This window comes from Mustela nigripes, chromosome 5 (assembly GCF_022355385.1).
Source record: "Mustela nigripes isolate SB6536 chromosome 5, MUSNIG.SB6536, whole genome shotgun sequence".
NCBI classification, from domain to species: domain Eukaryota; kingdom Metazoa; phylum Chordata; class Mammalia; order Carnivora; family Mustelidae; genus Mustela; species Mustela nigripes.
In genome coordinates, this window is record NC_081561.1 from 43,051,563 (window position 1) to 43,075,513 (window position 23,951).

The following is a 23,951-nucleotide window of genomic DNA, read 5'->3' on the forward strand; positions in this document are numbered from 1 at the left end:
CCAACTTATTTAGGTAAATATCTAAGTCTAGGAGTCTGCTGAGTTTTGTGGTAAGCTTATTTATGTTTGCTTACCTTTGTTAGAAACTGCCTGAAATCTTCCAAAGTAGCTGTACCAATTTGCATTCTCACCAGCAAGGAATGAGAGTTCCTGTTGTCTCTAGTCCCTACCAGCATTAGATACTATCCATGTTTTGGATTTTAGTCATTCAATTAGGTAGGCTGTGACTTCTCATTGTTGTCTTATTTGGAATTCCCAGCAATATGTGGTGTTGGGCATCATTTCCTGGGTGTATTTCTCATTTTATATCCCCTTTGATGAAGTATCTGTTAACATATTTTCTCAATTTTTAAACTGAATTGTTTGTTAAGTTCTAAGAGTTCTTAGTATATTTTAGAAGCAGGTCCTTTTTCAGATATGTATTTTATAATGATTTTCTCTTAGTATGTTCTTTATCTTTTTATACTCTTAACAGTGTCTTTTTCAGAGTAGGTATTTTAGTTTTAATGAAGTCGTAGGGGCCAAGTGCGGGCTGCTCCAAGATGGGCCACTTTGGTGTGAGCATTATTCTGAGCTGAAGGCAATTGAGACCCTAGGGGCTCAAGAGAAACTTTTGTCCCTTCCTTAAATACAAGGGAAGAATTTTAATTGGGGATCTTTCCTAGAATAAGAGTTATTAGCAGAGATAAATTTTATCTGAGTGACTCATCTGTATGGTAGGGCAAGCATCTAATTACCAAACACCTACTCTTCCTGTTGCCCTGTGAAGTGCATTCCTTTCCTCTGAAGTTCCAAATCCCTACGTTCTTGTCTTTACCTCAGAATGACATGTATACCTCACTCTGCCTGTCTTTGGAATTTCCATGTCTGTGTGGATTCCCTAATGGTATACTATTAAGTTTACTTTTCTCTTGTTAACCTGTTTTATATCAATTTGACTCTTAGTTTAGCTAGAAGGACCCTTGAAGTGGAGAGGAATTCTTGCTCCCTGGCAGCATCCAACTTATCATTTTTTCTTTTATAAATTATGTTTGTGGTGTTGTGTCTAAAAAGTCATCACCAAACCCAAGATTATGATTTTCTCCTATGTTATCTAATAGAAGTTATATGGTTTTGCATTTTATATTTAAGTCTGTGATACACTTTGAACCTTGCCATTTTTAACCCAGTGCTCTTCAGCAACTTGGAGTCTTCATAAGAATGGTGCTTATTTTTCAGTCTTGTTGATAGAACATGCATACGGTCCCAGAGTTTTGCACATAGGAGGAATTCACAAATATTAATTTCCTCTGTTCCATTTTCTCGTCTCAAATTTTACTTCCCAGCATTTCCAAAATCTCTATATTTCTTAGAACTTTTCAGCCAGATTTAGGGAATTAAATAAATAAATAATTTGCCTAGATTATTGTTACATATGTTAGAATTAAAGTTCAATCTCACTTGCTATTACTAGTATATTAACACATCAAAATGTCACATTTTATCAAGATTTGTTCTGGCAGACATTGAAAATGAGTGTATTTTCTTAACGATACCAAAGAAATAATGTCTATGATTTTATATATCTTGAGATATTTATCAAAAAGCAAATTCAGAAGAACGCAAGTGGATATGAGAAAAAGTTGTTATATAGCATACATAATAACATTTAAAATTTTAAAAATTCCACAAAACTAAAGAAAACTGTTTTTTAAAAATATATACATTGATAAAATTATAAAGAAGTATCTGGAAATGATAATCCAAATTTAAGGCAGTTGTTCTTTTTGAAGGAATAATGGAAAAAACATGATTGGGCTTTGATTCCTAAAGAGCTTCAGATGACTTAGGAATGACTTTCTTTTTAATAATAGTGGGCTATAACTGGCTCAATAAATTATTTAAAGTCAGAAAAAATGAGACTTATTTAATCAAAATTACACTTTATAGCACCTGAACGATAGAACAGGATAACTAAATAAAACTTAGGATTGTATATTTGTGTTCATATTTCAGACATTGCCATGTCAACAAAGGGACCAGCTGTAAATAACTCAATTATGGATCTGTAAATATTTTTGTCTATAGAGTGCATTGATTTCAGACTTAAAGTCCTACTTTCATTCCCTCAGGCAAAGTAACTGCCTTTTTTTTTTTCTTTCCCTAAGATTTCATATTTATTTATTTGAGAGAGAGAGAAAGCACAGCAGGGAAGAGGGAGAAGCATACTCCTGGCTGACCAGGGAGCCTGACACCAGCCTTGATCCCAGGACCCTGAGATCAGGACCTGAGCTGAAGGCAGAGGCTTAATGTAGACTCCCAGATGCCCCCAAAACAAGCCCTTTTTGTATTTCAATCAGTGATCTTTAAAAAACTGAAGATTTTGAACTAGTTGCTAAAAGTTTTTGCTATACCAGTTGAACTATCAAAATAGTTTTAATGAGTTTTCCTTATTGATTAAGCACATGCAAAAAAATGCAACATATTAAAGTGTTTGTAAATAATATTTTTATTTCCCAGAAATATATAATTCTTAGACACATATTAGAGTGTAAGGGCCTGTTTAGCCAGAGCGGCACCATGTTGGTTGAACGGCCATTTTGTTGTTTATGCAGTAAAACTTAAATTGACCCTGCACCCCCCCCAGGGGAACTTACTAAAAAACAAGTCCGGGAAACCAGTCCTAGGTAACAAAGCCCAAATACAAGGGTGGATCAGGTCAGGTGGAGATAACAGCCCGAATGCAGGGATGAGTGGGGTCAGGTGGAGACATCCAATCAGTAGAGCATACGTACTGTCTCCCTAGCTACCAAGGATTGTGGGCCCTGCCTTTTGGGCGCCAATTCTGACCAAGGTGATGGGCTGGTTCAAATGTCTACTATAGGGTAAATTGTAGTTCAATTGGCCACCCGTGTGTGATCTAGCATGACTGTACAGCTTTCTCTGTGTGTTACAATCTTATTGGCCACCTGTGTGGCCAGGCCCAACCACAGGATCTTTGCTCTATAAAAGTTAGTCTGGGAGGCAGGGAGCGGTCTCTTTGCAAGAGACAGTCCCTGGCCGGTCAGTTTGATTTTAGATGCTTGGCACGAAATAAAGCTTTCCTTGACCTTTGCTTTGTATCAGTCTCGCTCCTTTGACCATGGACCCATTATTTGGGGACCCAACAAGAGGGTTTCAACTGAAAATATCAGAAAATATGATTCAGACTGGCTTAACTGATAACAAAATTACCAGCTCATTTAATTGAAAGTCCAGAGATAAGGGGAGCCACGGGAGGAGGAGGAAATAACCCCGTTCCTCAGACTCTCATTTGGCTGCCCCATATTATGTATACTGAATGTATTGTTAGGGAGGAAGAACTTACTCTGCTGTTCAAGGTCCTACCTAGACTAAGAATCAAACTGAGATGAGACAGAGTCACTGGAGAAAAACAAACTAATTTCCTCCATATGGGGATTCCACACAGACATGGAAATTCCAAGATAGTCAGGCAACAGGAGGTTTATATGAGCTAAGGAGAGGGATAGGGTCTGAAGACACAAAATGCAGAAGGATCATTAGCAGGAAGGTAGGAGATGTTTGTAAAACAAAGGTTCCCCTATTATGCAGGTCAGTTTCTTAGGTAAAGAGGAATTTCTATTAAGTTCTGTTAATTCCCTCAGGCAGACAGTTGAGAGGGCAGTAAAGAGCTTTTCCTGAATCTGCTGGGTTTTGATTGCTTTTAATACAAAATAATGTTCATGCCAAAGTGGCCCATCTTTGGGCAGCCTACCCTAGCCCCTACAGTGTCAGTAAAATACTCCTTCATAGTGGCAAAATTATATTAGCCTTCCTACTTTCACATAAATACCTAATGGCATCAAATGAAAGAGAGAGAGCATCATTTCTGGAGGCTTCCTCATTAGAGGTGTTGCAGGGGACATACTTCTCACAAGACATCAGTAAATGCCCATCTTATGCATTGTGTCAAATGCCCAGGCTAAATCAATGCTACTTAGTTTAGTCCTAATTCCTAAACAAGATACTTCAGGAGTTGAGTAAACTTAGCTGCACACTGGAACCACTTAAAAAAATACTAAGATCTGCATCCTATCCTGAGAGACTTAGATTTAATTGGATTCGGATGCAATCTGAGCTTTAGGATTTTGAAAAACTAGTGTATGATTCTAATGTGTAGTCAAAGTTGAAATTCACTGTCTTAGAGCAGTCACACCCTTGACATAGAGTTTCAGTACAGGATCAACTTCCCATTTAATATGTAAAATACAGAGGAGGGAGTAGATACCTGAAAAAAAAATCAGCTATCTGAAGGAATAGGCAAGGGAGAACAGGTATCGTATAGGTAACTGATAATGTCCACACCACTTTTTCAGTTCTATATTACACTATCTATAACCTGATATTAAAAATAAAAAGACTTTGGCATGTGAAAGCCAGGTTATATATTTAGAGTTTAGGAGGATACAGATGAACATAAATTACATTAAATCCTACTCTAAAATGTATAGATTTATGTATAAAAATAGGAAAACAAGTGAACATTCAAAAATTCCAATATATTTGTGTTCTCTCTCAATCAAAGCTTTATAGATATAATAAAAGTGTAAAAACAATAAACAGTAAATTCAGGTGTTAGTGGATCTATTTATTCAATTAAAATGAACATAATGCCTGATATTGGAACAGCTATTATCCTTCAAAACATTGAAATATTGTCTGGTTTTAATAGCAGATGTGGCAAACAAACACTTTTTAATAGAGATATTGAAGGCTTTTATCAAAGTGAAAATGTGTGGAAAAAGGATAAACATTTCATCCATTGCTAAAAATAGCATATTTAGTCAGGTGTTAAATAAATTACTAGGAAAAGAGAGGCAGACAGGTAAGATTTGATGGAGAGAGAACAGGAAAACTCTTAAAACAAAACAGAATGGGACCTTAATCTGGATGGTCATTTAGACAACAGCATAAATGCCATGAATAACTGGTGAATGGATCAGCAAGAGTCAGCTGGTGGAGCCCCATACTCAGAATTTTACATATTTCATGATTGCACCTTCTAGTGGCACTGGGATTAATATATTACCCAATATTCTGAAGTGTAACACTGGATGTAATACAGATATAAATAAAGTAGTCTTTATATAATTAGAATTATTGAATTTCAAACATTCACTTTAGAAAATCTGGATAAAATATTAAACCCAATAATATACTCTCAAATTAGAAAATATTTTCATGTTTGGAGCAAAATAAGTTGAAGTATATTGATTGATAGTTTATACACGTCTGCACTCAAAGCAAAACACTAAAAGATCATTTGTTTTTATTTACACACAATCAAGCTCTGGAAAGCAATATGCTCTTTCAGCAACTTGATATGTTCAATTTCCCAGGCTTCAGTACCACATATGTCAAAGTTTGGGCTATTATTTCCACCATACAACATTTCTACTGTGAGTAGTCAACTTGACTTGGCATTTACTCACTGCTAAAGGCATCCCAAAAGGAAATGAAATCATTAGTGTCACTCTACAAAATATTTACAGAAGAGAACCTCTGCATCACCTTATAAGAAATCGGATATCTTGTTGTTGAGCATATGTGAAGAAATAATAAACTTTCTTCAATAAATACCTCCAATTATTCATATAACCAAAGTTTATTTCTATGGTATCACTAATGACATGGTAGTCTGAAAATTCTTACTAAGATGTCAAATTCATTTTAACTGTCTAAGTTAACTTTTCTTATATCAACAAAGAAGGAAGATAGTATTAGTCTTTGCAACAAGCGGGTAACATCATTCATTTCCTAGAAATATTATGGATTTAAACAAAATACAGCATGAGTATCAGAGTGGAAAATGAGCAGATAAACAAAATTATAGAACTGTGTCCTAAAAATCTCTTCAGCATAATGGTGGAGAATCTAGAGAAGTGCAAATCTTGTCTTCTATTTTAGAAATGTGAGGACTAGAGGCAAGAATTCAGAAGTTGCTGTTCTGAGGAGCTTCAGGACTCATAGAAAGCCTATTCTAGCAGAAACCCAACAGGGAAAGCGGACTTCTCTCTGGTGCAACAGCACGCTTCTTGCCAAGGAGAAAGAAAGCAAAAGCAAGAAAAATGGACACATCTACATCATCACTTTGGTAATGATGCCAAGCTAAGCAGAGGGTTAGACTGATGCATGATGACTCCTGGTGCTGTCACCCAATAACAGAGCTGTCCTGCAAATATAAAGGGAAATATGTATTAATCAGATTTCCAAAAAATGTTGTTAAAAGGACTGAGGAGCCACCAGAACCACAGGGCGGGGATCCAAAAAGAATGCATTCACCTTCTTTATGGGCGAGTACCACACACAGATCTCTATATGTGGAAGGCAAAATAGAACAAATAAAAGAAAAAACGAAAACTGTGGGCTGCTAACCCAAGCTATGGAATGAAAGTAGGCTTCAAAATTAGAAAGAAAATCAAGCCACTAAAAAAAGAAGTTGTTCTAGTCTAAGAATATTACATGATCTAAGTGAAAAAGTTATTGGTACAGAATTACATTAACAACAACAAAAAAAAACTCTCCATCTCTCACCCAACACATTGCTCAGTATATTTAATAATAATAGCCTTAAAGTGTCCACTATATCTCAGGTACTTCTCTAAATATTTCATGGATAGTAGCTAACATTGTCCCTAATATAGTCCCTACCTGAGAATGATATTTTATTGTACCCATTTTTAGAGAATGGAGGCTCTGAGATAGAACATATGCAAGTTTACATAGCTACTATAAGACATTTGACTCCAGAACACCTGACCCTCTGATACATATTTTAACTCCATATGCCTTATTGCCTCTTGTAAACTTCTAAAATTTTTCTGTAATTATAGAAGTATATATATACAAATATGGCACAATTGGAATTAAATTTATAAGTTATAGGCTTTTTAATTTTTTTTATATGTTGTACTTTCTGTGGTATATGATAACATTTTAAAATGAGGTCTAATTCATTACATACAAAAGCATATCATTTATTTTAATTATACCAGATAGTATAACCAGTGCCCTCTTAATGTCATTTGTATTATTTTTTATTTTTAGCCATTATAAACAACAAAACAGAAAAGAACATGAAACATGTCCCCGTGCCAATGCATATGTATATTTCTAGAAGTAGAATAAAAGCATTTGGCACTCACTCATAATGAATTCATCACAGATTTAATTCCCCAGGAATCAACTCTGAGATGGAAATTTGCATGCTAGAAGTTTATTGTAGGGTAACCTTGATGTAAGTGCAGTGCTTTTATATGCCATTTTTATTAGAATAAAATTTTTTAAAAAGAAAATATATGTGGGTCTAAAAAAAATTCATAATCAGAAAGAAGCAGAAGGTGAATTGCGATGTAAAGACAGTGGAGACTCCTCAGTCCTACTGGGAACTCTAGAGCAGGGATGACCCAGTAGAGTTGTCCCACATTGAGGCATGGGGGCTTAGGCTTTATATTCCTGCATCTACCAGTCTTTGGGTATGAGCAGTCCTGAAAAAGAGAGTGACTTTGAGTAAAGTGTCTTTCCAGCTTTTATAGCCCTCAGCCACCAATGTTCTCAGGAAAAGGGAAAATGAGGAGTTCGGTACTAGGTTGAATAACAACCACTAGCATGTATAGTTAATAATATAGTATTGTACACTTTAAAATATGTTAAGAGGATAGATATCATGGTAAATGTTCTTACACAAAATACACACACACACAAAAGAATACAAGAACGTTTTGGAAGAGATATGTATGTTTATTACCTTGATAATGATGATGGTATCACAGTTGTGTGCATATGTCCAAACTCATCAAGATATACTCACTAAAGGTGTGGCATTTTTTGTGAGTATCAACTATACCACTATACCTGTCTATAAAGGTAAATGAATAAATGAAAAAAGAAGGAAAGAAGGGAGGGAGGGAGAGGGAAAGAAGGAGAGCAGGCAGGAAGAGAGGAAGGGAAAATTTACCTGAATATGCTCGGATATATTTGCTTCTTATAAGTTCTATAAAATGCTACTTAGGACTGTAATTAGCTTCTTTTCTGGGGATAAATTATAAAAGGATGAGTAGTAAGTTCTAACACCTACCTCTGCAGCTGGTCCACAGTCCGTAACTAATATATTTCATTTCTCTCCTCCCAATTCACTTTATATTCTCTTTACCATCCACTGGAAGAGTTCTGGTCTTGCGCTAACCCTAGAGGTCTATGTAATAATTCATCTCCTGGGGTTTGCCATCACTAGTACCACTAATAAACCAAATACTACAGGACTTGTTGAGTTTCATAGTGCAAAAGGCATATCTGCTTGTACTTTGGCCTGAACCTGTTACCAAGTCTTCTGCTCTGGGATTCATTAAAGGTGGCCAGGCATTTATATCCCTAGGTCAGTGGGTTAGAGCAATATTTCTGCCATTATAACACAAGAATCCTTCCAAGTGTTGCACTTCCCTTTTAGTGATGTATGGTATAAGATGCGCTAATTTGTCTTTAGTTCGTGAAGTATAACATGAAATGATTTGTCCTTAATTTGGAAGAGCTATCCCAGCATGCTCTAGAACATTGGATCTCTAAAACCTTCGTTTGGAACAGGACCCTAAGTCTTCATAAAGTTTATCTGTCACCACCTGGAACATGTATATCTTCACAAGCTTTTCATCCTATTTGCCATTTATTGCTTATCCAGTTTGAGTAACATAATAATAAATAATGTCATAAATATTATGGATTAGTGTGACAGTTCTGCAGAATGTCCAGACAGTCCAGTTATGTTCAAATTATATTATGATACAGTGGGAGAGATAATGTAATCTTATGATATTACATGTATATTATATTCTGTTCCAAATGAATGTACTCTATTTCTGACCCTCCTGTCCAATAGGAAAAGAAACGAAAAGCATTCTGCATACTTGGCCACATACTGTGTATCTGAGGCAGTGATATTCTGCTTGATCAAATAAGGTTTCTAGAACAATGGCAGCAGTTGAACTACTGCTTGGTGAAGCTTGAGTTGTCCATTGTCATTGTCATCTTCAAAGTGATGACAAATTATAATTTGTCCCCATATATCCAAACTTTTATAATTTATCCCCATTTTCAAAGGAAAATGGGCCCATAATAATTTTATATCTCTATTTTTGTAGGGACCAGTCTGGTGAATGGAGTGGAGAAATGATAGGGAACCTAACTTTTTCCTCAAAGGTGGCACATTTCTGCTTTTCCTCTAGGGTGCTAGGTTATTTTTAAGTTATGTTCCTGGCTGGGGAGTGGGAGTTTAGGGAAGAGAGAGGTTTAGTGGCTCCAATTAACATTATTTTGAAAAAAAAAAATTATTTATTTATTTGACAGAGAGAGAGAGAGACAGTGAGAGAGGGAATACAAGCGGGGGAGAGGGAGAAACAACCTTCCCGCCAAACAGGGAGCCAGATGCAAGGTTGGATCCCAGGACCCTGGGATCATGACCTGAGCCAAAGGCAGCCTCTCAAAGACTGAGCCACCCAGGTGCTCCCCAATTAATATTCTTTATAATTCTAATCCCCAAGACCCCCCCCCCAAAAAAATGGAGTGAAAGTTCTACCAATGAAAAATTACATCTGTTTCAAGTATATCTTTATGGCCTGGGTAATGTCAGCTGAAACTAGTGGACCCATTGTGGGCTACGCCTGGGTCAGGTACATTTATTCCCTTGCCTCCATATGCCTCCATTCTCATACTAGGACAATGAAACTTATGAAACTTAGATTTCAGTGTTACATTGAAAGTCCAACATCCTTGAAATGTTTGTCATTCTTCCTCCTAAATGTAGTTACAAAAGTAATATGACTATAGATCCTGTTGCTGGAATCATTGCTATATCTTGTGGTGTTACAGTGTGTTTTCTCCTGGGCACCTGGCCTCTCTTTCAACTAGTGGGTTTGAGGTCTGAAATCTGGGCAAAGGATCATCATATTTAGCTGGGGAGGCTGCCCTCATCCTCCTCATTATCCAGTCTTGATTTATTTTGATTATGTAAATTGAAGAATATCCTTGTCTACTAATCTATCCTGCATCTAGAGGCAATGTGTTTTATGACATATAACCATGGCTCTCTGAGGATCAGAACCCCACTTTCCACCTCTCTAAAGTTAGTGATCATTATAATTTTACCCTATTTGCTCTAAAGATTATGTGCCATTACCTAGTCCTTTGAAATTCCCCCAATCCTGTTAACTCCACAAGAAGCCAATTTTGGTAACAGTATCTCCTATAATCAGTCTTTGTGTGTGAAGGACAACTAAGATTCTCAATGAAGTTCATGCTCCTCTGAAAAGCATATATATTACCACTTTGATAAAAAGAGTCGTCTCCACATCCTTTTACAGAACAAGATCAGTCTTGTGCCCTTACATAAAATACATAGTTTAGCATGCTTATTTTGCTGAGCTTTTGATTTTTTTCCCCACTCTTTACTATAATAATTCTGGTATTTCTTCCTTAGTTATTATGGAGCATCAATTTATACAAGCTTCCAAGGATTGACTGACCAAATGCCACTTCTTTAAAGTAGGATCATACATACAGATAACTTCCACATAGCTCATATAAGACAGGGGACTTGAAGTGACATTTTTTATAAGAGATTTCTCCACTTCTCCTTCTAATTTATTCCTACAATCTCATACCTCCTTTAAGAAGAAACAAAAGGCAGTGTGAATATTATCTAAAGTATTTTAAAGGAGATATTTTAAGTTTTTTGTTTTTTTTTAGATTTTATTTATTTGACAAAGAAAGAAATCACAAGTAGGTAGAGAGGCAGGCAGAGAGAGAGAAGGGAGGAAGCAGGCTCCCTGCCGAGCAGAGAGCCCAACGTGGGGCTCAATCCCAGGACCCTGGGATCATGACCTGAGCCGAAGGCAGAGGCTTTAACCCACTGAGCCACCCAGGTGCCCCGGAGATATTTTAAATTTTAATGGAAAATGGGCGCATAATAATTTTTATATCTGTAAATACTTATTAGCTTTCCTCTTAAGTATTTTTTGGATTGGCTAACCAAAATTGTGCTACAGTCCATAATTAATTATGTTATATGCATACAACCTTAGAACTAAGAATGCATGATTAGTAATTAGGCTATAAATTGCTGATACATATATACATCAAATACAAACATACATTTTATAACAGATACAGCTTTTATTATACTGCTAGTCCCAACAACAAACTAAAGATTTATTTCATTTCTTATTTGCTTATAATACATTTTCAAAATGTATGAAAGTACTTAGGCTTTTGCTTGCTCAGTTGATTTTCTTTTGAAACTTAAAGTCTGACATTTATTAAATTTGGAGTTTAAAATGTTTCTCCCTGTAAAACTTCTGACATAATGCACATTTATGAATTATTTTTCAAAATGTTCATAAATTTAAGTTCCATATCTCAGTACTTTCATTTCTTTAAATAACACTCTGCTTCTTATTTTGTATTCTAAATGTCTGTCTCCTAGTCAAACTGTACTTGAAAGAAAAAGAATATATGTAGAAATTATATGATTTTATATGTTCTCCAACTGTATTTAAAATGTTATAGGGGTGCCTGGGTGGCTCAGTGAGTTAAACCTCTGCCTTCGGCTCGGATCATGATCTTGGGGTCCTGGGATCGAACCCAGCATTGGGCTCCCTGCTTGGTGGGGAGCCTGCTTCCCCCTCTGTCTCTGCCTGCCTTTCTGCCTACTTGTGATCTGTCTTTCAAATAAATAAAGAAAATCTTTAAAAAAATAAAATAAAACAAGATAAAATGTTATATATATGATATATATATATGATATATATTTGTTTGTTACATTATATTTTTATATTTATTTTTATGTATTTTTAAATATGCTATATATATTTTTTAAATGCAGATTGAATAGTGTTTGAACACAGTGTATATGCTTTATATTATACATTCTCATTCACATGTATATGTATATTTAGATAAAAATTTCTTTGAATTTATCTGAATATTTAGAAAATTATACTTAAAAGCAAACTTACATTGATTCATCCAAAGGATCCATTTTGGGGAAAACCAAGAGCCAGAAGTAATAGGAAAACATCATCAATTTATTTTGTTTATACACACATGCTGTCAAAACACAAAAATAAAATACAAAATATAAGAATTTAAAGATATCAAATTTATACATTTTAAATATAAACTGAGGTTATGATTAAAGGCGAATCATGCAATTATTCATGTTATTCATGCTTGTAGTATTAGCCATATTCCTTATCAATAGGTAAACCCAGAGAATGGTAGCGTCAACTATCTTGTATCCAGCCTTTTTATGCAACTATTTTATTCTACCTTATTTAGATTGTTATTAAAAAAGTCACTTTCTTTTTTTTTAAATTCACTTTCAAGATTATTTTCTTATGTTTGTTCTAGCTTAAAAAAAAAAAAAAACCTGCTAAAATCTGACCATCTGTCTCAGTGATCAAATGTCCCATTCTTACATTTCTGTATTATGATTATTATGGCAAAAATGTGCATCTGCTTTTACTGTCCAACATTGAGTTGGCTTTAAGTGTATGAATTTTTGATTTTTTCGCAAATACAACATGCATTTCACCAGATCTTCTTCAGGCTTTAAATGTGAATGTACTAGAGGTTTGACCCAAGCATTTTGTATTTCAACTTCTTGCTATGAAATGAGGAATCCCTTGAATCTTGAAAAACCCTAGAATTATTTTTGGAAATTCAGATCAACAACTTGCATTCAACAACTCTGAAAAAGTTTATTGATCAACTGTTTTTTCACACAGCATAGAGATTAAATCATGTAGAATACTTGAATGCATAGATAATTTAAATAGAATTTTCCAAGGAAATATCCAAATAGTTCATTTACATCAAAATGTACATTGCTTAAAAAAATATAGAAAATAGTTCCTTCAGTATAGATAAATGATTTATAAGTTATCTAGAGATAGATGAATAGTGTGTGTCCCAAATCATGAAGTGTATATCTTTATATATGTTTGTATAGTATATATACATATATATGTATAAATGAGGCTTGATAAACTAAATAGAAAGATTATTTTTTATTAATATTAAAATGGAATTCCTTGAATTCATGCAGAGCACATATTCAATCTCTTCACCCTTAAAAAACACATAAAAGAAAGAATTGTTTTTACCAATCAAGTGTTTGTAGGTATTTTGACTAGTATAATTTTTTTCCTACCTATTCTTTGCCATATAGGGGATGTTTTATAAAATATAGGTTCATTATAAAATATTGAAGAGTATATCACACAATATAGAGGAGCTGTTCTATATTTTTAATGAATTAGCTTTATATTTTTGTATAAAAAGACCAATGTTAAATTTATTTGACACTAATTTATTGCAGATAATAGTTGTTAGAATGGTTCTTGAATTTTTATCACAAGGCTTGATTTTTCTAGAGTTCACTATTTGAATTTCTTACCACATATAGGACAGCATCTTAAATCATGCAGTTAAGTGAGTATATATTAAGCATCAGTACCCTCCCCTCTTCTCCCATCTTCATTATTGTCATTTCCTATCTCACCGAATGGCACCATTGTCTTTCTAATACTGAAGCTAAAATCCACCAAAAACTCCCCATTACTTATTCTTTCTCATCAACTTATACTAATTATTGTCCAAATCTTCTCCAGTCTATATCAGAAATGTAATTCAAATATGGTATACTTAATTAATGCCTTTGCTTAGGTCCTCATAATCTCTTACCAAAAATAAAACAATAGCTTCCTGAATGATCTTCATGCTACCAGGTTCCCCCTATTTTATCCATCTTCTACTCCCTATAGTGACCCGATTCTGTCTCTACCATATTTAAAGGCCACAGGAAAACATTAATATTTTCAAGGGTAGAATGCAAAGGAAAGTAGTTTCACTGTTATTGCTATAGTTTTCAGCCTCACCTTACTGTAACATTTTAGACTATTTCCATTGTTTCATTTCACCTATGTTAGTCTTTTCTATGTCTTGCATTTTTACACTTTCATGATGCTCTTTAGAATGGTCTTTGGTCCTGTTTTCTACTTTTAATTTTAGTAATAAAATAAGTGGCTTACTTGAGATAAACTTTACCAGTTTAAGTGAGCTAAATGGTTTTCCACATTTTTTTTCCCAAAAGGATCTCAGTGATCAAGAGTATACTAGTGATCGTTGTACAATTCATTATTATTTTTTTAAAGATTCTATTTATTTATTTGAGAGGGAGAGTGAGAAAGAGAGAGAGGGCACTAGTGTGAGTTGGGGCGAGGGGATAGGTAGAGAGGGAGAAGAAGACTCCCTGCTGAGAAGGGAGCCTGATGCAGGGCTGATCCCAGGACCCTGAGATCATGACCTAAGCCATATTGTGCCACCCAGTGGCACATACTATTACTCATACTATTACCCCTAACACATGATTGATACAGTTTTTTTAGTGGTATACCTGTTGAGATAACTGAATGAATGAACAAATAGGTGAATGGATAAAACAATAAAATAAGGAATGAATGATTTAGCTGATTAGCCTGTATTTTTTATTTCTTTTTTATGTGCCCTTAACTTTTTAAGACATTAAAAATATAATAATACTATTTTATATTTATGTTCTTATCATTTCTTTTTTGCCTTCCAATTTCAATTGGTATTTTATTTTGCATACAAGTAATGGTGAATATTAATATTGAGTAAATTAATTGGTAAAAGAAGAGAGTCTTTTCAGTTCTGTATACTGTGATATTTGTATTTATAAGTTTATAGCCAAAAAAGCTGATATACTTATACAAAAAAGTATATAAATATTGTCAAATAATATTTAGTCATTGCATATCAATATTTACGGTGAGATAAACATATAGAATGGTTAATATTTAGAAATGTGAATCAATTAAGATTTTGAAGCTAATTTTTTTTTAATACTCCTTTGTCCTATTTTATAACAATGAAATCTACTTTATTTTCTATTGTTAGTTTTGGTTCTTTCAGTCAGCATGTAAGAATTGAAGTGTTGTTCTTAGAAGGAATTCAATGTATTTTATGCCAGTGAATTTTTGATTATCTCACTAGGAAGACAGCAAACTAGAATATACTAGTCTACCTTTAAGTACATTAAATTCATTTTCAAGTATTTACTACTGGAAATTGTATATTCAGAAAAGTCATAGAGTACGTGTTTTGGTTTGTTTCATATTTCAGTCCCTAAAAATTCTGCTTCTAGCTGTGAGTTTGGAAAATCCTGCCAGTTCATACTAAATCCTGAAATTATTTCATGATACAAACTAAAAACCAGATTGGAGCTCTCACATAAAACGTGTTTTTCTCCATCCATCAGAGACTAGTTTCTCTGACATATATAAAAGCAGATTCAAATATGTAAATGTATAGGTCTGATTGTTAGTAATAAATAGTGACTTTGTTTTTTAGAACTTTATTTTCTACAAATATTCATTCATCTCCAAAAGCCTCACCTTGGCATCATCAGTCCTATTGACATATGGCCAGATGCTTTCCTGAGGATTTGATCCTTGTAAGGACACCACATGAAATCTTGGGCCACCTGTTATTTGAGAAGATAAAACAAACAGTCAGCACATATGTTAAATACTCAAGTATTATTGGTTACTCACAGGGAACTCTTTTAAAGTAGTCAAGTTGGAATTATGTACTCATGAAAGAATACAAGAAACAGAAAAACAAATATTTATGCAATACCACTTAGAAGTAAAGCTACTTTAAGTAAAGTAGCTATTTTACTGGGATTTGATATATTTAATTTTAACATTGTTTCTCAAGATATTGGATAGTCTTATAACTGAAACCTTCAAGAAAGAAAAAATTAAAAGAAAGAAAATAAAGAAACTTGAAGGAAGAGTTCTAGGCTTCAGATCCTAAGTTTACCAACTGGTGACTTTGGATGAGTCATTTTTCTCCTTTGCACTTCTGGCTATCTCATCTATAAAGTGAGAATTAAAAATGAAAAAACAAAACAAACAAATAAAAAAACACATGTCCTACTTGTTTCAAAGCATTATTGGAGGTATCAAATTGAATAATGCATTAGACCATTTTAAAATAAGATGTGATTGACAAATAAATGAAAAGTACCACTAGAAATTAAAGCAATCCTCATTGTTGAGATGCATATTTTATTTAAAATTCTTTATAAAATTTAAAATTTCAATTTAAAATTGCTTTTTTTTTTTAAAAAAAGATTTTATTTATTTATTTGATAGAGAGAAATCACAAGTAGACAGAGAGGCAGGCAGAGAGAGAGAGAGGGAAGCAGGCTTCCTGCTGAGCAGAGAGCCTGATGCGGGACTCCATCCCAGGACCCTGAGATCATGACCCCAGCGGAAGGCAGCGGCTTAACCCACTGAGCCACTCAGGCGCCCCGCTTTTTTTTTTTTTTTTTTTTAATTTTCAGAAAAAACAGTATTCATTATTTTTTCACCACACCCAGTGCTCCATGCAATCCGTGCCCTCTATAATACCCACCACCTGGTACCCCAACCTCCCACCCACCCCCGTCACTTCAAACCCCTCAGATTGTTTTTCAGACCCGCTTTTTAAAATTCTGTGACAGCACCTAGCTACCACCATGGGTAGGTAGAGATTGTTGCTATCAGGCACTATATATACACTTTTTATTCATTATATCATTTAATCTTTATAATAATTCTCTGAGATTACCAATTTCATTAAGCTCTTTGATCTTCAATTTTCCAAATGAAAGAATTCAGGTAAGCCTATATGATTCCAACTGAAGTTCATACATCAATTAATATTTATAATATGTTCAGCATATACTATATACATGAGAATATGGAGATTCAGATTCACACTTGGGAGCCAGAAGTTTAATTAGTGGAAGCTAATCATGGAAATGTTTATAATTTTTATTTATAAATCTGCTAAAGGGTATGACAAGCAAATTTTAGGGGAAGATGAAATTATGTGCAGGATTAGTAAATAACTGATAGTATAGTGCTCCTTGAACTCAATAATTTCTGAGAGAATGACAGATGCTAGATGGTTAGACTGAGCTAGAGTCTGTGAGGTACAGACAAGATCCAAACGCTTTACTTTTCATTTATTTGATTTCTCTTCAGTTTTCCCACATTATTCAAATATTAGAGAAAAGATGTTTTTAAAAGCAGGCAAAAACGGGAATGAAATCCAGATGCTTAGCATAAAGGAACACCTTGTTATAAATACTCTGGTGATTATAAGCATAACATGTTGCTAAAGATATTGAATTAAATATCTCAGTCTTTTAAACAGTGAAAATTATTTTACATAAAAGAAATAATTGAAGAAGTTTTCTCAATTGGTAATTAAACTCAATAGTTGTGAAAATTGAAATTGGTAGCATAGTTGTTCTCTTATCTGTTTCACTGGCCTACTATGTTAGGAATTTACCAAATGCTTCTTTTTTTATTAAATTGATTTATTTATTTTCAGAAAAACAGTATTCATTATTTTCTCACCACACCCAGTGCTCCATGCAAACCAAATGCTTCTTAAATCTTATTTTAGCCATTGCAGTGAGTCTTGCAACAATATACATTGAATTGTCTCAGGAAATTAGGCAAATAATGTTTTTAAAGTATGTATAATTTCTTAATCTTATTATAAAAAAATGCCACATATTAGTTTAGTGTAATAATTCATTAAAATATAAAGAATAAGTTTGAAACAGTACTGTTCATACTTCTTAAATTTTTTTTTCAGCTGTGAGTGTACATCTGGATGGACTGGACAAAACTGTAGTGAAGAAATAAATGAATGTGACTCTGACCCCTGCATGAATGGAGCTCTTTGTCATGAGTCTACCATTCCTGGGCAATTTGTATGCCTGTGTCCACCCTTTTATACTGGAAAATTTTGCCATCAACACTATAACCCTTGTGATCCACTCAGTGACCCTTGCAGAAACAACTCAACATGTTTGACTTTGGTAGATGGAACTCATTACTGTGTGTGTAGAGAAGGTAAGAGCTTTTATTTGTTTTAATTTTTTTTTCACTTTTTGTTTGTTTGGTTTTGTTTTTATGAGATATGGCTCCTTAAAAATGGGATAGAGAAAACTTACATATATTGTAGAATTAAGGATTATTTGACTCCAAATATAGGTATTATAAACAGACTAGAGAAATAATCTAAAAAGTTAGCCTAACTAGTATGGTGAGGAGGGACGATGGGGGGCAGGGAGAGGGACAAAATTTTGTAGTTTTTGGTCTTTTTTGTTTGTTTTAAAGAAATTTCCCATTGTTTATTAACAGCTTTTTTTCCTGAATAATCTTGTTTATGTAGTGTTCCTAACAATAGCTGTTAGTTAGAAATAAGTATAGATAGGGGGCACCTGGGTGGCTCAGTGGTTAGGCCGCTGCCTTCGGCTCAGGTCATGATCTCAGGGTCCTGGGATCGAGTCCCGCATCGGGCTCTCTGCTTGGCGGGGAGCCTGCTTCCTCCTCTCTCTCTCTGCCTGCTTCTCTGCCTACTTGTGATTTCTCTCTGTCGAATAAATAAATAAAATCTTTAAAAAAAAAAAAAAAAGAAATAAGTATAGATAGAATCTAGGGTAGTCAAATGCTTCACTGTAACTTTTTTCATGAACTTATCTATGAACACCACTTATTTCCACTTTGGTGGCTAAGCCAGTGTCACGTGCCTCTGGTGGCTACTTTGTACCATAAAATAGAGTCTGTGAAGGGGATAGAGAATAGGCAGATTAAAGAGCATTATTGGCACTGCTGAATCCAGCTGTTCCTGAAGCAAATTACTTCTGGTTTTCTGGGTCATATCAGCCAATAATAACTTACACAGTTTGAAAGATGCTTGATTGGGATCTCTTCAGATGTAACTGAAAGAGGTCTGATTAGTGCACAGGTGACCTATATAAATGTTTACTGCTCATGTACTGCTTGCTTCTGAAGAACTATTACCATCTTCAACAGGAATGCCTCTGCCATAAAACTAGCACATTGTAGGTTTTCAGTGTAACAGGAGTGTGTCATAAGCACAATAGAAAAATCACACTATGTGTAAGAGTCTACAACTAATATTTATTTCCTAATACCAACTCATGGCTTCATGTCTCTTTCCTTGTTACTTATCCTACTAGAAAAGAGGCTTATTAAAGATAAGGACAATACTTGTTTACTCTTCTGTCCTAAAAGGTCAGCTTAGACTATATCAGTTAATTGGTATCTTAGTCAAATCTGTTCCTGTTTGTTTTTATGAGCCTCTAGAACTTCCTGAGGTATAGGATAATTACAAGCCTCTGCAGTCAAGTCCTTGAATGTATGTACATGACAAAAACTTCTGGGCCTTCTGAGGGATTGGAAGTATAAACTGGAGAGCCATTAGTAATTGTTTTTACAAAAGTGACATGGGCTTTATAAAGCAAATAATGTGGGCATACAAGGCATATGGACAGACACATGTTTGCAGGAATGTGTCAGGAAAAGCAAGATAGGAAAAATGTTAAAGGGACATTTGATATCCTGCAAACCTCGGTAATTATAAAGTATATAAATTAGGTGGATAATTACCTTTTAACAAACATTTAGAATGAAACTTTTTGAAATAGTATTCAGTAGCAGGGGAGGAGCTCATTTATTCAGCAGAATTATCCATAATGCTTATCTTAGCAAACTAATAGTCTCAGAATATAATATTTAATGAGAGGTAGCAGCATATTTTCAATTAAAATAAAACTTCTTCTGTTTTCACCAAAGAGAGTTTTCTACAAGGTGAGCATGTTTTTTTATGTAAAAATTTTGATAATTTATGTGCAATTAATAAATGCATTTAATGAATTTATATAATCTAGTAAGATTCCTTTCCTGTTGTGGGGTGAGGGAAAAGAAGTTCAGAGATATCATAAAACCTTATCAACGACTATCAAATTAGTAATAAGATTTTCCAGCTTCACGAGCATCACAAAATATCCTGAGGACAATTTAGATTTCACCATTGTATATTAGTAAAATCTTGTCTTCTTGGAACTTCATCATTATACTTAAGTCTTTCAGAGAAATATGACCATTTCAAATTAATGCTTTGGATACAGTAGCAGGTGGGCACAATGAATCACTTTCTAATTATGATTCAGCACAAAGAGATATGTGAAGAGTACATTGTTTCTAAATTGTTTTGCAAGTGTGTGTGTATATATATATATACACATACACACAATTCAAATATATAATAATATGCAATAATAATTAATAATTAATAATGATATAAAAATATACACAATTTCAAATATATATGTGCGTCTATATATACATATGTGTATATGTATATACACATATGTACATACATATATGTATATGTATGTACATATACACACACACATATATATATATTTGAAATTGAAAAATATTCCTAAACCTAAGAAATTATGGACTAAGTTTCTGTAAATCAGATCTAACTACTATACAAAATTTTTAATAAGATTTTATTTGTTAGAGAGAGAGAGAGCAAGAGTGAGCACAGGCAGACAGAGTGGCAGGCAGAGTCAGAGGGAGAAGCAGGCTCCCTGCGGAGCAAGGAGCCCGATGTGGGACTCGATCCCAGGGCACTAGGATCATGACCTGAGCCAAAGGCAGCTGATCAACCAACTGAGCCACCCAGGCGTCCCCAAAATTTTTACTTACTGTTGCTTTTGGTTGTTCCACCTCTGTAGCAGGTCAATAACTAAAGCCTGTGACATTACTTTAAAAAGCTACCTCAGAATATTATAAAGAGGTTGACTGTGGAATATTTTAGACACTATGCCCTGAGTTATTTTAATACCTTTTGTTTGAAATAGGATCTACACCAAAGCCATTATATTATTTTTTAAGGAAAATATTCTAATCAAATTTCATTTTAAAAGTAGTGAAATTTTAAACGACAAAGAATTCCAAGACTTAACCTCTTATACAGATACCGGATTTGGAAACTCCACTGGAATTCTTTGCAAGCTGTTTGTGTTTGCCAAGTGACTAGAATATAGGGCATCACAAGAAAAAAGACTTAAGGCTTAAGGCCTTGGAGTTCAGCATATGCATTTTTGAAATTCTGTTCATGGTTATTAGTCAGCCTGCAGGGTCTGTCACAATTTAAATATGAATATAAATAAAATCCCAAAGCCAGAGTAGTAATGTGACTATATACTAATCAACTAAATTATAAATGGCATTAAAATGCACTCTGAAGAACCAGCAACTAGAATAACTGATACTTTGATTTATGCCAAACTGAATGCTCACCAAGTAAACTATTTTGCTTAGTGTGATTGAAACTTATAGTCAAAACAATCTAATCTGTTTGGGTACAATGTGAGCTACTTAAAAATTATAGCTGTAGTAAAACACTAGAACTATGGTGAAGGTGAACATGTTTTGCAGGAGAAAGTAAGGGCTGTGCTTCTGTCTTCTGTTTAGAATGGAGGTGAGTTAATTTGTCCCTATGAACATTGAACATTTTCTAGTGGGAAATAGGTAGACAGAAAAGCATTTAGCAGTAATAATTTAATACAAGTTTGTTTTATATAAAATCCTATTTGTTTAAACAATTTCTGTGGTTAAAAAATCTCTGCTTTACTAAGTATAAAAATAGCACATAGAAAGACAAATATAATTTCACAAGATTCCTAGAAGTAAATGGGATTTACAATAGTACCTTATAGTGTTAGTTTTTGGCAATTTAATATGCAATCAATTTACACACCTCAGCATTTGTTTTATACTACACATTTTTTTTTTTTTTTTGCCTCTCTGCACTATGCTCTATATATAACACATGCCAGTCTTGTAACTGCATGTTGGTAGTGTTCTAGAGATTTAAAAAATGTATTCTTTATTAACTGATTCAGCAACCATTATTGATTTCTTACCATGTGTCAAGTCTTGAGGTAGGTTCGGGGGAAATTAAACATGGCAGAGACAAACCCTCATTGAATTTAAAGTTCAAGGAGAGACACATAAATTAACTAACTATTCAAGTACAACATAGTAAGAGCTCTTTCTTACTTTGCGGATGCATACCCCACCCTTTTTATGTAGTGTTACAACTCTTGAGTTATGTTCCACATGATTTCTAAGAGGATCCCCAGCAGCCTTGGAGACTTCATTGCCCACAATAAACTAACCAGCTCATTAAGCCCCTCTCTCTCCTATTTTATTTCTCCATTCCTTGCAATAATCTCCAGGATCACCTTTTAAATAAGCTACTTGTATGCATATTATTACCTCATATTCTTGTTTTGGGAAACTCAAACTAAGAGAGAAAATCCCATCTCTCTGGCAATTATGATTGATCCATGTCAGCATAGGACTGGAATGTTGGCATTCAGAGCCTTTCCTTGGAATTGATGATAAGAGAAAAAAGCTTTCACTTTTTGCTAGTTTTACAATTGGTGCAGCCAACACCATGTTCCCTTCACATGGAGATCTGAATGCAGTAAGAGAGAAATGTTTGTGAAAGAACTGGTCCTGGCAGTTACTATGGTTCCTTCTTAAACTCTGAAAACTTCTAGGTATCCTTCCCAGCTAGGCTACCAGTAAATGACATTCCTTTTATAAGTTAGTATTTTTGTTTATAGTGTATGTGATCAAAAGAGGACTATCTAATGTGTATAGTAAAGGGAAAGAGAAGAACAAGAGTTGAATGAACTGAGTTCAACTTGCAGGCTGGTATAAATGGATTATAAGAATGATATGACGGACCTGGGTGGCTCAGTCGGTCAAGAGTCTCGCTTTGGCTCAGGTCATGATCCCAAAGTCCTGGGGTCAAGCCCTGCACTGGGCTCCCTGCTTGGTAGGGAGCCTGTTTCCTCCTTCCCCACTCCCCCTGTATGTGTTCCCTCTCTCGCTGTTTCTCTTTCTCTCTATTGAATAAATAAATAAGATCTTTAAAAAAAAGAATGATATGAGGTTTACAGAGATAGAGAGGACTTTAGATAACATGCATGTCGATGCGTATATAGCATGCCATCAGTCTCCATTATTAGCATGTGTGTGTATATAGTGAGAGATCTAAAATCGTCTTGTGCTTAAAAAATATTTATTTTCTACTATTTTCTTTAGGAAAGCTGCTTTGTCTTTCTACTCTGAATTATGTCTCAGTTTATAGGCAAGAACATCACACTATCCAATACTTTCGATTTAATTTAAAGGGCTTAGTTTCCAAATGTAGCCATTTCATCCATATGTCTCCAATGTGAAAGAAGCAAAAGTTTTCTGTTTATTTTTTTTTTAATGACACTTCACAAAGGATTAAAATGTGGCATAGAGTGCTTGTAAAATGTCTTAGTAGAAGGAAAAATCAGATCATTTACATGTGCTATTGATTTATAATCAGGATTCTAAGCTCAATGGATTTGTAGTACCAGAGGAGGCAAGCAGTTGCACTTAAACACGTTTATTACTCTAGTACATATACTATTATTATGGTAATGCCACATTACTTAAGGCGTATAATTCTAAATACCAAATAAATGTGTCACTTGACAATATAGTTTATCTAAATTAAAAATTACACTTTTTGACAATTAAAAATATGTGCTTCTAGGGGCACCTGGGTGGCTCAGTGGGTTAAAAATATGTGCTTGTGTGGTAGCATGTGTCTATTAGGTTTAAATGGCTGTAGATATTTATACTAGGAAAATTCTTCAAAGAAAACATATATTGCCGTAAAATAACTTTAAATCATGTTAATTATTAGTTATATTTTAAAATATGAGCTTTTAGGACACCTGGTGGCTCAGTTGGTAAGCGTCTGCCTTCGGCTTAGGTCATGATCCCAGAGTCCCGGGACTTAGGCCCACATCAGACTTCCTGATCTGGGGGAAGGCTGCTTCTCCCTCTCTCACTGCCCCTGCTTATGTTCCCTCTCTTTCTGTTTCTCTCTATCAAATAAAT

The 23,951-nt window shown here is 34.3% G+C and overlaps 1 protein-coding gene across 1 annotated transcript in view; it reads left to right on the top strand.

Moving 5' to 3' along the window:
* Positions 1 to 23,951, top strand: part of EYS (eyes shut homolog) — a 1,640,601-nt gene that overhangs the window by 503,671 nt on the left and 1,112,979 nt on the right. The window contains 1 exon segment of the mRNA XM_059401541.1: positions 17,770 to 18,029. Coding sequence (XP_059257524.1) covers positions 17,770 to 18,029 — 260 coding nt within the window.